This window comes from Leptonotus elevatus, chromosome 3 (genome assembly GCF_054856555.1).
Source record: "Leptonotus elevatus isolate MCC_2025b chromosome 3, RoL_Lele_1.0, whole genome shotgun sequence".
NCBI lineage: Eukaryota > Metazoa > Chordata > Actinopteri > Syngnathiformes > Syngnathidae > Leptonotus > Leptonotus elevatus.
The window spans coordinates 21,783,893-21,799,850 of record NC_141241.1 but is presented as its reverse complement, the minus strand read 5'-3'; the positions used below and the strand labels follow the sequence as shown (position 1 = coordinate 21,799,850).

General features: G+C 37.1%; 1 protein-coding gene across 3 annotated transcripts in view; it reads left to right on the top strand.

The window, feature by feature from the left end:
• Positions 1 to 15,958, top strand: part of tspan4a (tetraspanin 4a) — a 124,305-nt gene that overhangs the window by 104,144 nt on the left and 4,203 nt on the right. For all 3 annotated transcript variants that reach the window (XM_086070710.1, XM_086070709.1, XM_086070711.1), the window contains 2 exons: positions 7,106 to 7,207; positions 10,508 to 10,639. In XM_086070710.1, the coding sequence (XP_085926836.1) occupies positions 7,106 to 7,207; positions 10,508 to 10,639 (234 nt within the window). The remainder of the gene's footprint in view (positions 1 to 7,105; positions 7,208 to 10,507; positions 10,640 to 15,958) is intronic.

Here is a 15,958-nt window from a genome sequence, read left to right as displayed (position 1 = left end):
CTTGTCATTATGTACTCTCCTTAAATGTGTGGGAGTATATATGCATTTACTTTGGCTGTCTTCCATTGTCACTGTAATCAACAAGCTGTGGTGGCTGAGAATTAAACAAAATACAAATGTAGATGTAAAAAAAAAAAAATCCCAAAGCATAACATGTAGTATAATTTCAATGTACAATAAGTTCATGCGATGAAATGTGACAAGATTTATTTTGAAGCTGTTAAGTGTTTCATATTTATAAATTGTGTGAAAGCTGAGGCCTTCGCACGTTATTCTACACCTTCAACTTTATTATTCCTCACACATTTAACATGCCACTCCTTCCGCATCTTTCAACTGAGTCTCACCATTACAAATGGAACATGTAAAAATTCACGCCAGGTGGGCTTCCACTTTTCTCATCCAAATATTCTCAGTTTCCCCCCAATTCCACGTTTTTTTACTCAAAAATTGCCCATTCATTCACAATGGGATGTTTTACAATTTGCTCGCATTTGAAATTCTTAAGCTCATTCAATTCACCTTTGGGATACATTTTCAGCATTTCCCCAATTCCCACATAGTACAAATTCCACATTTTTCACCAACATGTTGCATATTTTTCACCAACAAATTTTCTCACTCATTTTCGAGGGGAGGTTCGGATTTTGGCTATTGGTTTAAAATTCAAAATGTTGAGCTCATTCAGTTCACCTTGCCATTCAAGATGATATATTTCAACCCAAAAGGGTTTTCCACAGTCCACATAATCCTACATTTTTTACCCCAAAAATTTCCATTCATTTTCAGCGACACATTTAAAAAAAATCTGTTCTATTTTAAAAATGTTCATGTCCATTTCCAACAATTCCTGTATACCAAAAGTTACAAATTTTTCCCTCGCATATTACACGTTTTTTTACCGATATTATTTCACCTAATTCTGCATAATTAAATAAATATAATTCTATATCATTCAACATCACTGCATTTCATTTAAAGTGTTTCAATATCATTTCATATCTTTAACATGCAAGTGAGCATAGTATGATTCATTCGGCAGCCTTCCATAGTCAACATCGCTCAATCAGTGGAGGTTGGCGTTTTTACTCTCGGTCTTACTCTGCTTCATCTATCCTTCTTTTTGTCTTTCCTCTGGTCTCTTGATGTCTCCCTGATCCGGTTGGAATTCAGATGTATCTAGGGTTGGTGAAAGGGTCTGGATTTGTAACTCTGTTGGTGTCTGTGGATCTCACTTTGCTTCATATTTCCTTCCTTTGGTCCTTCCTCTGGTCTCCTGACAACTACAAATGCAATTTCTGTAAAAATCGCATTCTCCAGTTTGTTTTTACTTTTGCAAATTTTAAAAATGATTGTATTATGTAATTTTGTTTGGAGAAAATAGTGTTCGAATGCTTTGAATTTGTAAATGTGTCCCACAACATTTATTGGTGTTATAGATGTTCCCATTCAATCTATACCGCAAAATGAATGGTAAAAATAGAATGCTTTTGCCTCCTCCCCTTAAATGTGGTTCACTGCGCCAACTTTCTATCTTCTATATCACTTTCTTAAAGCCGCGTCTTTGTGTCTGTCCTCGCATCGCCATATACATCTCGTCTCATCTCACATCTCTGCTTGCAGTCTTGCCATGTGAATAATTGATGCGCCATCTTGGACTCGTCTAGTGTAGTTAAAAGGCGAACGAAGTCCCGAGGACAACGTCAATACAAAGCTAAAAGTAAAACTGTGGCTGTTGCTTGCCTGCCTGACTTTCACAGGAGTCACTCTTTGCTAATGACCCACTTTAGAAGCATCTTTCTTTTGTCATTTGCACAACTTCAGGCTTTTGCAGTCTATTTGAATCTCATGTAGCAGCTGCTCGGGCTGGATTCTTGCATCAGTGCAGAGATAGCTCGCATGCAGCCTGCCACACGCTGCTGTTGTGATGTCAGGAAGCAGCATTTAGCTGGGCTCTATTTAGAAACCAGAACAATTGCTCTTTAATTAAGGTTGCAAGAAATTCGATTTTGCGTCATCCTTTCATTCAGAATTCTCTTTCAACTCCATCTTTCCGAGCCTTTGAGATTAATGATGTTTTATTAATGTTTTGTACAATAGCTAATCAAATCCTGTAAGTGTATTGTGTTGAATGCAGGGTCACTATCATATTCACTGACATTGATTGAAACCATTTCACACTTTCATTCTTATCCTCAATTAGGGATACAGCCCACCGACATTTGAATAATTCCAATCCCTTGCAGAAAATCAGTTGTGGCATTTAGTGCAACACACGAACGTCTCCAGGCCTTATTGACTAGCCTGACGAAATACTCGAAAATCCACCCTCTCCTTCTGAAGTTGTTCCGCCAGGTGAGGAGGGTAAAAACAGGATGACCCAGATACTCGTATCCGTGGGCGCGTGTCAGAATTACATTCATCACATCTTCTTGTATTGATTGACGTCTGTTGGATGTGAGGATTGGTCAACACAAACCGCATGACACAAGACTCATCTAGTAGTCAGGAAGGTAAGAGAGTAGGTTTGCAGCAAAAGGGATTTAAAAAATGTAAAGATGTGAAGGAGAGGTATGATAAACATTGTTTTGAAGAGGTCATTGCACTTCATAGTTGACATATTACATTCCATTCCCTCTGTTGGTTCCACTGGGATTTTTATAAGCCTGTTTTCAAAATGTACACTAAAAACTGTTGGGTCAAAAGCTACCCAATTATTGATCAAAAATGGACCGATCCACTTTAAGCGTCAATTTGACCCAACTTTCTGGGTTGTTTTATACAAAAGAACCCAATTTTTTGACCCAAGTAAAGGATCTGACCAATATCTATGAGTTGCTTTACACTAAAAGACCCATATCTTGATTCAAAGTTGGGTCAAATTGACCCAAGAAGGGGATCGGTCCATTTTTGACTCATAGTTGGGTTATTTTTGACCCAACTGTTTTTAGAGTGTATATGAATAATAATTCAGTTTAATTAGCAGAAACCGTTTCTGGGTTGCATACTTGGATTATATTTACTGGTGGGGTTGACTCCAGCTCACCAGTGACGCTTAAAAGGACAAGCATGATGAATAATGAGTGTAATATGCCCATAGATTTTGCAATATCTTGATTTTTGCAGTGAAATGTTGGTTGTTCAAAGGCCAGGCTGAATGTTGTCTCCACATTGTTGTGTAAAAATATATGCATTTTTTTCATTTATTTGTTTGTTTGTTTCAAATTTAAGGCATCGGTAAAGGGTTTATTTGATGAAATGAACAATTTAAGGAAGTGTTCGTTTAGTTTTGCTAGATAAGTTGTGCGGGACTAGATTTGCTCAACTTGGTATTGCAAATTGTGCAGTTATGACGCTAACTCCCTTTAATCACCTTAACTCTATATTTGTAGAGCACTTTAAAATAATCCACTGCTGTTTTCTTAATGAGCCCAGAAGCAGCAGATACAATGAAAACAGCAGAGGCCCCAGAATTGAACCCTGTGGAACAACATATGTTCCGTTATACATGTGAATTCATTTTGCATATATTCGTCTGACCACTTTCTTTTTTTTGCTCGTCATAGTTAGTATGAATGGATTACAATGGCCAAAACACATCATCATCATCATCATCATCATCATCATCATCACACATCATTTGAGTCAGGCGTGTGTCTTGACCTCTGCCGAACTCCTGGGGTTCAATCAAACCCAGGTTAAGAACTACTGGATGAACCTCTCAAAAAACAACAACTTTCCATATTATTTTCAAAACATGTAGCTCTGATTTCCTTCCATATTCCAGGAAGTGTGCTGTTAGAGAAATAAGTATTTTTTTGTTTTTGTTTTAGACATATGAGTCTGCAGCTGAGGTTAAAATCATTATTTCTTCCTCGCTAGCTCCTGCAAAACAATCAATACGAGCTTTTTTATGACAACAGAAATTACCAAACAAATATTAGCAAGCTGGAACAGTCAGAAGTTTGCTTCTTACAGAAAGTCCGGTTGTTTGTTCTTCCCCTTGGTGAATATGTGATGGGATGCAATATATCTTCTTTTTTACAGCAAATGTATTCCACCTCTCCCTGGCAAATATGTGAATGATGAGCTGTCTAATCTTTTACAACTTGACAGTCATGACCACAATATAAATGACTTGGATCTCTTACACCGCTTCTGAGTGTAATTCAATGCCTATGAGAGATTTTGGATCAATATGCTCGACTGCCTTTCCCTCCAAGCACATTCAAATCCCAAACTGAGGGAATCCGATTTCGAACCATTTTTCCAGTAGAGTTTCTAGTAAAAACTGTCGAAGAGCCGCACCACCCACATGTGTTTTTTTATTTTGTTTTTTGATCACCCATCATCTATTGTGAAAATCACCAGAGCAGCTATAATTAGCAGTGTTTCACCTAACCTCTCTACGATGTACAACTCACATTGCCATGTAAATCAGTGGCCTCAGGCTCAGCTGGTTACTATAGTAACAAGAACATTCAGCTGGCAAACTTTTCCTCTGGGTCAAAAGTGTCAGATAAACAATAAATATTCATCTGTTGTCATACACTTTTGTACAAGGTCAAGTTTTTAAACATTTCTACTGCTAAGCTAAGTTGCGTATTTATATGAACATAGATACCAATGTTTACTGATATTAAGGTGATATTATGCCATTAAAAAAAAAAATTACAACCCACCAATAGCAGGGATCAAGTAGATAAGTACAGTTTAAAGTGCAGCAGCAGTTTTCTGATTTTTTTCTTAACAACAGATGTTTGGGCCAAAATAGTTAGTTTTAGTTGTTATACCAGGAAAGCATAACATTCCAAAAACAGAATTACAAAATGTGTTGACCCCCTGAGATATACGGGCTGCAACTATTGAATATTTTGGTATTCAGATATTCTACAGAAAATTCTATTGAATAATCATATCGAGTATTTGGAATTTAAAAAAAGAAAGTTGTGCTCATAAGTTGACGTACTATGTAAAAAGTTTACATAATATGTAAAATTAATGAGCATAACAGTATATATGTTTGCTTGGATAAAGAACAATTACGAATATGCAAGAGAATACAACACATTTCACTTAATAATGGACCTATTGGTTTTAATTTTTAGCAGCAAAGTGCATTTTCTTTGCTATAAACATTTAGTCAGATTTTGAGCTATGAGATGGTGTGACATCAGAACCACAGGAGCGATATTGCTGGCTCAAACAACTGGATCAGTAGGAACTGCAACTGTGTCAGTCTGTCAGTATCAAAGTGTGCAGTCATTTCCGCCTATTAAATTGCCTTTGAAAAGAAGTCCGACGGACCTGCTAGCCTACAGGCACAGGCACTAGCTTGGTGGCTATAGCTGCTAGCCACTAGCCGCTAACCCTTGGAACAGGTGTTGCATTTTACAATGTCAGCATAATTAATTTTTTGTTTAAGTGTTTAGTGATTGAACATATCAGGCTGGCGTTGTTTTGATGTTGGTGACAGTTTGTGATGGCGAATTAAACTTAAACTGGGCTCCAATTTCCAGGAAGGCGAGTCAAGTCAGCCACCACACTCAACTTTGAAATAAAAGCAAACTAAAGTCACTCATGAGTCATGAGTGACTTTAGTTTGCTTTTATTTAGTTTGCATGGTCATGAGTCATGACCATGCATTACTAAACTTGGGGATATTTAATTTTTAAGTTGACCTTTGCACCACATTGAAGGCCAACTTAAAATGTTACAATCATTAGCCTGGTTTTCTGATTAGAATGAATGCGAACGGCCAAACGGAGTGAAATTGCTCCATTTAAACACTTCAATCGGAATGAAAAGGCTGAATCCAAATGGAATTTCATTCGGAAACACAGAGCTGGTATATTCCATTCGTCAATCCGAACGAGCATCATGTTGACGTGAATGCTGTCATCGTTTCCACCCACTAAAATGCCAGTGTCTCCCAAAGCTTGTCTGCGAGGGGAGAACTTGTTTTAAAGTACCGTATTTTCCGCACTAAAAGGCACACCTAAAAGCCTTTAATTTTCTCAAAAAAACACAGTGCGCCTTATAATCTAATGCGCCTTATATGTGGATCAATGTTGGTTAAGTAAGCTCCATCTAGTGGATGCTTAACACAACCCCAGCCACTACCGTATCCTTCTATTCTATGCGTCTTATGATGCGGTGCGCCTTATATATGGAAAAGGTTTTTAAAAGGGACATTCATTAAAGCTCCGCCTTATAATCCGATACGCCTTATAGTGCAAAAAATACGGTACTTAAAACTTGTTTTTATCAAGATGTTGCTTCAATAAAAGTGTTAACACTGTCACAACTAATATGCTAATTGATGACTGAACTCCATCTTGATAAATCACGTGACCGATGTCCGTGCCTCTCGCGGCTGCCGCTGGGCTGATCCGATTAAAAGAGGGGAGCATATAAACGGCAGATCGGAATGGATCACGTCACATGTAAACAAGTGACCAGAGATCTTCATTCGGAATGACTAAAAACTCTCCATGTATGGTAAAATTGCTACGGCTAGCTTGACTGTCTTCCCGACAATGTACAACAAATGATTGGGTACCCGAGGCAGAAGTATATCCTCAACCATTTTTTTTTAAATTGAATTTATCGAATTACTCGAAGACTCATTTCACCCCTATTAGATATACATTTAAACAATTCATAATATATATTAAAATCCTTTGACTTTAAGTTGCATAAAGGTTATTGCAACATTTTTATATGGATGTTGCGCATCTTTCAATGTAATTGTGGGGAAATAGTTTGAAATTGTTTTTAATTAGTGTACTTTGAAAACTTGTGATGAAAATGTGGTTGATGCACATTTTAAATGTATTATTTTATCCATCAAGCAATCTACTCTATCCAGTGAGGCACCTGTTTTTTTTTGTTTTTTTAGGTGAACTAAATAGTTTATGAAGTATACAGAATACCTTATCTACACTTTCAAGCATCTGTGGTGGGGCAGCCTAGCATGATGATAGTAATTAGTGTATTACATATCTGCAACCTGTTTTTTGAATGTAGTCAAATGAATCCATTAAAATTGTAGTGTTGAATAAAGTCAAAGCCAAGTTCACTAATGTTTTGTTTTGTTTCTCAGATCGACCAGTACGCCCAGAGGGATTTGAAGAAGGGCCTCCAGCTTTTTGGCACGGAAGGCAACGTGGGTCTGACCAACGCCTGGATGATTGTTCAAACTGATGTAAGACACGATGACCAGTGGTGGGCTCCTACAGACATAGATTTATTAAGCTAATAAGTTTTTTAGATGTCTTGCTTGCTTTCAGTCATTTGTTGGCCTCAGACTGCTTTTTTGAAGTTGACAGAATGTGTGGCTTTACAACGCAGTTTATATTACCAACATTCAGAAGTAAAATCAGCAAAGAAAAACTGCTGAAATATCTCTGCCCAACTTTAAAAGGCTGTGGTGAGAAAGCTGACAGATAAATGAATCATCCTCTCGTAGAGGTAATCTTTGTTCCCAGCTTTCGCTTTGATGTGCTTCACCCGAATATTTGTTTTAAATTTCAACGGGAAAAAATAGGAAGCAATTTGTAATTTTGAATAATGTGTTGAGGTGGGGGAGGATGCATGAAGCTGATATTGCGGCTGCTGAATGCCTTCAGGAGACATCAAATGGCATATCGGAGACTTCTGGGCGCTCTGGTTTTATTTTTGAGCGTTAATGGTGAGCAGTTTTGTTCCATTAGTACATGATGACAGGTCAGGCCTGTGTATGTGTCGGCGCCAAGCGACACAGCAATAGCGTGTTTGCGTATGATCAAAGGCATCCGCCATGACAACAGTAAATAAAATATGCAATAATGTGTGTCAGCCTGCGTGGGCGTTAATGTGCAGTTTCAGCTGCATGCAGGGAGATGGCGTGGGACAAGTCTGTCTTAACGGGCGCAGTTTGACATTGAACGTGTTCAAGCACGAATGCAGGGATCACTGGCGTACCATATGTATGTTTGTTTGTTCATGTGGCTATGTAAGTAAAGAAGCTCGAGACAAACTGAGTCGAGCTGAGTTAAAGCCCATTAAAAAGACAGCTCATGTTCTGCCACAACTCTCTCCAGCAAGCCTCCTTCATACATGCTGAGTCACTGAATAGATAATAAGGAAGATGTCCCTGGAGCAGAGTTCACCCTGAATGGTATTAACTTACTGAATTGTTAAACATCTCCATACACAAGATGAGGAACAATAGATTACAAAAAATAATAGAGGGGTCAAAATTAATGAATCAATCGACAATTAATCAACAACTATTTTTATTATCTATTAATCGTTTTGAGCCTTTATTTTACTTGAAATTGTCTAAATCGTCAGATTTCTAGGACGAAGTATTAGGGTCACCTATAAATGTTTATCTTTATAAAGTGGCAAATTTGCCACTAGCATGAATAACCTATAATTGACATTTACTTAATCCGGAAGTTGCTCTCAGTTTCAAAAACATTGGTGGGTACATCACTCCCTCGCTGTGATATTGTTTTTTATTTGGTTTCATTTCATCATTAAACAATACCAAATACGCACTAATCTGGGAAAAAAATTATTTGGCAATACATTTTATGCAAAAATATTTTAAAACTAATTATTCAATTAATTGATTCACTAAATTGATACATTTAGCTTGTCACTTGAGGTGTGGAAATAGGACCCGAACACACACAAGACACTTGTTGGAGTTGGGAAAGAGGGTCTTTATAAACAAAAAATACAAAGTAAAAACAGAGAGCAGGATATGGATTCAGATGGCCTAAAAAAAACACTTGATGAAGAAACCTTGAGTGGAAAGGATGCCAAATTCAGAAGTACAACATAACCACAGCAAGCTGGGCTTGATGCAGAACACATGGAAGGCAGCTTGCATGGAACAAACCTCAATATGCTGAGAGAAATCTCGGCTAATTGAGGAACCTCGACATACTGACAAAAGTGTCATTCAGTAACTCTTGCTAGCACAATTCTATATGACATAATAAAGGCATATTGACAAACTAAGATAGGCGCATAGTAACTGCATAGCAACTGACTACATTATTGCATTATCATCATACGGGGCATAGTAGCTGCATATAACCAAGCAAACTAAGAGTGGCTTACTTGGCTAAAACATCATCATCGTCACATTATCATCATGAGAAACATTAGCATAATAAATCCATAACAAAATGACCCCTTGACCTACATAAGCATAATGCAAGGAGCTCATTAAAAGGTATGGAGGACCAAAACTCAAAATAAAGAAATGACAAAAAAAAAAAGGTGAAATTAAAAGCTGATTATATATATAATTCAAAAATGTAATAAAAAATAAATATAAATGGAAATAAAACCAACACAATATATATATATATATATATATATATATATATATATATATATATATATATATATATATATATATATATATATATATATATATATATATATATATATATATATATTATTTTTATTCACTTTTAGTCATTTATTTATTTAGTCATTTATTAATTTTTTTAATTTTGGCAGTTTTGGTCCATACTGCCAGTTCAAAATGTTATTCAAATGAGGGGGCGGTCCTAAGCGTGGACTCCGCCGTTGCAAACACAACCTGCGACTTGAGTTGCTCGACAACAAGCCGAGGTGACAGTGGACAAGATAGTCGTCCATTGCTGGAGCTCTCCACGCAAGCCGGCGAGACTTCCTTCTTCGCCGAGCCGCTCACTCGACCAATGAAAGGCAGTTTGCAACGGCGGAGTCCAACCCAAGACACGCTTAGGAACGGCCCTTCATTTGAATAACATTTCGTCCTGGCAGTATGGACCAAAACTGCCAACATTTAAAATAGATAAATGACTAAATAAATAAATGACTAAAAGTGAAAATAAAAACGGATATAAAAAAACATATAATTAAAAATTTTAATATATATATCATGTCATCATATATATGTTATGAATTAATTTATTTATTTTGAATTTTGGCAGTTTTGGTCCTCCATAAAATGTAAAGGGACATACTAACTGCATAAGCATAAGACATCCTTAACACAATCACCCCAAACCCAACCCAAAACACAATCATAGCAAAGCTATTCTAAAAATGTTCAAAATGTTTTCTCTTTTTTTTTTTTTTACTATTTCTAGAAATAATGTTCTTAAAAATCCAAGCTTCAGCCATTGTTTTATGGTTGAGCCGAAGAGTGTTTAATACCACTCTTTAGTTGAGATCGCAACATGTGGTGCACTTTATCTTATTCATTTCATGAAATGCACTGATTTGTATAGTATTGCAAATGTGAAACCAATTGTCAGATCATGTAGCAGTACAAAGAGAGAAGATAAAGAGATGATGAATTAAGTGGGTTTCAAAGTGATCTTTGAAGCAAATGAGACGTGCACAAAAGAAAAGTGGCTCAATTTAACTCGGGGTTGGCAAATGTACAAATCTCATGACAAGTAAATTAGCTGAGCGCTCTCTGTGATCATAACAAACACTCTCTTGTCTGCAGTTCCGCTGCTGCGGAGTGACCAACCACACGGACTGGTTTGAAGTCTACAATGCTTCTCGTGTGCCAGACTCCTGCTGCCTGGAGTACAGCGACAACTGCGGCCTGGATAACCCGGGGACATGGTGGACAGCGGTAAGCCCTGGCATCACTATCCAACTGGAGTTCTTCTTCTCAGTCTTTTTATCCCCTTTTTACAATGCAGCTCGGTTACTATGGCAATACAGGTACTGGATTTCATTTCGGGTTTCCAAACCCAATAGAGGAAAACACAATCAAGGATTAGATATGCAAATGTAAAAGTAAAGCTGCGAGTTTGTCAGCAGTTCTGGCCCTTAAACAGATTAGTGTGGATTCAATTTTATTCTAACTGGAGAAAAAATAGTCAACAGATTACAAGTAGGGGTGCAGACACTCTGGACTTTGGTGCAGGTGGTGTGGGTTCGGTTCCCACCTAGTGAGGGTACGAATGTGTGAGTGAATGGTTGAATGTCTATCTGTACCCGTGATCAGTGATGCCGGTAACACGTTATTCAATAATAGGGATAGACTGATTATCGGCCAGTAAACTGATTATCTGCCTTTTTATGAATCTGAAGGCTGGTAAAGCTGTTTTCTCACCGAGCGGTGAATGCTTGCAAACGTAGCGAAATTTAGGATTTTCATCAGCATTTTTAATATGTTCACAGACAGTTTTTACTTGTCGCAAAGACAATTCAAACATATTCAGACCATTTTTTTTACTGTCTGCGAAGATCTTTTGAAACCTTTTAAGAACCCTGACGAAAACCCCAAATTAACTACATTCGCATGCATTTGTCGCTCAGTGAGATACAGGGAATTTTTCATTTAGGGATTTATTCATAAAAAAACTGTTGCTAACACTGGGAACTTTTTATTTAAAAAAAAAAATAATAATAAAATAAAATTAAGTAATTATGTTGAAATTTTGGAAAACTTTATTTACAGTAGAACACTTTAGGGAACCATTTACTTGCTTAGTTTTTAATTTAGCGCATTTAACGCATGCTGATGGCTCTGGAAGCACCCTGCAATTTTTGTTAGAATTTTTAAACAACGCTCTCAATTATTTATATACAGTACTTAATATTTTTTTAAAAAGTTGTTGTTTTTTTTAAGCTAATACTTTCTCTTTTCTGCAAATGAATAACGGTCTCCTTGACTACTAATAATCGGTATCAACCATGAAAAAAACATATTGATCTATCACTAATCAATGACTGCTATTTCGACTAACTATTAATCTAACGTGTAACTATGTCCAGTATATTAGTCAGATTTAAGTATATGTATATATATATATATATATATATATATATATATATATATATATATATATATACGGCAGACAATAATTATAATAATAGTAATTTATAGCAGACAATTGCCATGAAGCTGCAGAAGCGAGTAACATGAGGTGCAATTAAACAATACAAATATGACAAAATGATTGAGTTGGTTGAGTTGACGTTGCTTGATCTCCAAATGACTAGCTACGGCCCTGCGCTGAGCCTGTGACATTGTAAGCTGGCTGACATCCCCAAAGTGTGATGAGTGGCTCATGCAATAATGAAGAAGGCGGCTCGGAGACACGAGGACGAATGTGAATTGCACAAGAAATTGACCATCGACACGTCATATGTATGTCGCAGTAATATGCTTCAGTTTGACACAATAACAGACTTACTCATGAGCCGGGCTTTTCCCGTCGATTCGTTTGAGGGTCGTACCGGGACAACTGCGTGCCCTACCTCCTGAGTCTTGCACAGAGAGAGCGATGGATTTATTTATTTTTTTTAAGTAAGTGGATAACAATAACGGCATTTGAAATGTTGGTTAATGGAAAGTTTACAGAGGCTAAAACACTAATGACTGTGGTGACAACATGGATCCAGCAGATCTTTTATGTATGACAGGAAGATTTCTTTTATATTCGCTAGTGTTAGTAAGAGTAGTTATTCAGTTACAAAATTCATGTTTATTAGTAGTAACTAGCCTCATGATGGTAGTGCTATTTGGTACTCATTAGTATGCGTCTGTTTGACTGTTCACTGTCCACTGTGACTGATGCAGTCATCCCCTAATTTGTCATCACAGTGAGCATGACTGGCACAAGCATTTTTGTTTTAAATCCATTGGCCCAAAGGATATTATGATTAAGCGGTTAAGCCCTATAACCTGTGGCGAGCAACAAATGACCACACAAATGTATGATGTGAATTAGAACGGCACCTCTACTAGATAGCTATTTTCAGTTGTAGACATATATAGGGATTTTTACTGTGCAATTGATAACAATTTTGAAATTTCAATGTAATTATACTTGATCCTTTTACAGGGTTGTTAATGATTAAACGCTGCCGTGTCCTTCTAGTAAATTGCTAAAACAACACATAATACGATTACTATCTACAGTCTATACCGCAGGTTTTTACTAGAGGCAATTAAAGCTGCAGAAAGATGTGCAAGAACATCTAACATCAAATATTCATTCAGAACAAACACCACATCCCCGCGACCTGTTCTTCACCTCTGCAAACTCTTCTGCATCACATTTGTAAAATGCCCCGGTTGCTTGCGCTTCCTATTAACTTGTCACTTAGTAACATTAGCACCATTTTTTCAGTCATGAGCTGAGCGGGGAAGCCGATGGCCGCTCTCAATCCTAATAAACACAAATGAAAAAAGAAATCCTGAACAACCAAGTCCCCTACCCCTAATTTTCTCCACCCCAAATTTACCAGCTGTATTGTGCTCTCCAAGCAATTTATGGATACATTTCTATAAACCTCCATCAAGCCTTGTCTTCATTGACTTCAACAACTAATAGACACTACACACCACCAAAAAGTTCCATTGTCACTTTTAATTGGAACAGAGGTGGCAAATCCAGGTCCAAGAAGTAAAAACCCTGCCACCGTTTGGCTTTAGCCTCAGGTGCTAGTTAGCTAGCTTCCATGGTGCTCGTTTACTGCTAGGAGCTAGCTAGCTAGCACCATGGGCTAAACTGCAGGGTTTTTACTTTCTGGGCCTGGATTTGCCACCTCTGAATTAAAATTACTGAATATTTTTATGGTTACTTCAATTCCACATATTACTGAGATGCTAAAAACATAAACAAACAAGTAGATGAACATATGAGTAAAGTTAATGTGATTCTAGTCATGAATATAAGTTAGTAACTGTGATGAAATGTCCACCAAATAAACTCTCAAGCACTCAAACACACACTGTGACAGTGTGACAAACCTTTTAAACGTTAAACACCCATTTGAGCCATTCAAAATGTGAAAATGTGAAGCATCAATATTTCAAACAACACAGAAAGCCGAGTCGCTCTCCATCTTTACTGCTCTGTGAGGAAAGATGCCAACAACAATGACTGCTTTGACACCGTAGTATTATTTTATGATTGTGACTGAAGGTTGCAGGTTAGCATTAGAGTGCACTAAAAGTATTGATACTTCAGGCTGGATGAATGTTTCAAGAAATGCTAAACAAAACAGAAATGGAGACACTTAGTAACCGAAGTGGTGGCAATCTTGTTCTTGCTGGAACAACAAACAAAATAATTGATTATGTTGAGCATCGGCTAATCACTACAAAATGCTCAACCACTGAACATCTCAGCTGTCAGAAAAACAAGCCAATTCTTCGCCTCTTCTCCTCATCCTCTCAGTGCGCCACTTCTTCTTTGCTATTTTTTTTTTTACACATATCAGTTGTGCAATTTGCTAATTCTTCACACATATCTGTTGTGTAATTTGGCAGGGCGAAAATGTTACATGGCTTGAACTCACATACCAGCTCTGACTTTCCCAACATGATTTATACATTTTCAGATGCACCGCTGAGGTCCACCAGGGTTCTGTTTGATGAATAACATTGAAGCAGGCTCACTGCATTACTTTCCATATTGATCCAGCTGAGAATTACTTTACCTTGTGCTGAGAAAAAATAATAATAATTTGGGTTCCTCTGTGTTTCAGGCAACTGCAAAATCAATTGTGCCTTTGGTTTATGTGGTTCTGACTCAGCTAATTGATTATTTAGATTATATAAATAACACAGTCACCAACCTGTGTCAGTAGAAAGGATTTTTTTAGTGGCGACATCACCACTGTATGGTGGAAGCACCTATGTCCATTATTCACGACATCACCAGGTCTTTTCGTTGATCAGAAGCTGACACAGAATACCAATTACTGGCATTTTGTGTGTATGACTAATCAGTTTTGATCATCTTAAAAGTATTTGAACAAGCAACGTTAATTGTTTGTTCCTTTTTTGGTCCGTTCTCTTGTTACTTCACAGCAAATGCAGAAAATAAAATTCAAGTTGATGTCAGATTGGGTAGCATCTGGAAGCTGTTTTGACTAGAGCTGTCAATATGAAGATCTTCACGGGAAGGAATTAATTGGCTAGAAAAACGGAACATATACAAAATGTATGATTCGATTATGAACCTCATTGGTGTGGCCATATTAACAGAGTAGTGGAAGAATACTTTCCTTGGTAGAAAGAAAAATAACAGAACAAAATGTTCCAGACATTAAAGAAGGGAAAGTCAGTAGTTTTTGCAGGATTTTTTAAATGTATTAATTTTTAATTCTTTAAAGCGCATCCGATACTCTGATCTCAGATTCTTTGGACTTGTAGAGCACAACAAGAAGTTAAATGTTAGGAGAAGGAAAGCAAGCAAATTGTTATCCGTAAAATTGGTTTACAAATAAAGTGTTATATAAAATATTCTTTAATGGCCATTAAAATATAAGAGACATGAGACAAGTCAAGTTTATTCATAAAAAAAACACATCGGTGGGAAACCGAAACAGGTTCACGCCCGCTGTTTCTAACAGCAACGCAACGTGATGGCAAAATCCAATGGAATAAAGAATTTTAAGTGAAACAGTAGTTAAAAAAAAAACACATTCACAGCCAGAAAGAAAACAATGTGGCTTAATGAAGTTATATCCGGTTAGGCCGCATTGAGACCCGCTGGGAAGATTTTCGATTTTGATTTCCATGAAATACTCGGTTAATATGCATTGATTCAAGGGACCGTTCATTGCGACACGTATATTATATTAAAATTTGCACAAATGGTGTCCCATTCACTTTCAGTCTGTGTTCGCTTACTGATGATTTAAACAGATGAGAAGACTGTAAAAGTCACAAACAATCAGCAAGTCGGGTGGCGGCAATGAAAGTCTGGCAGCATCTCCAGGGAGGAAGGTCACATTTTAGTCATGTACGTGAACCGACCTGGTGGGTACAGACTGTGCGTATATAAACAGTGGCAGTATAGTTGACCCTCACACCATATAGGAAGTAAAAGTACTGCACCTTTGAGTAGAACTTTCTGCAATATCCAAGGATTCTGTGGGAATATTTATCCATTCAGTGATCAAAAACTCTTTTTGACTTCATCTC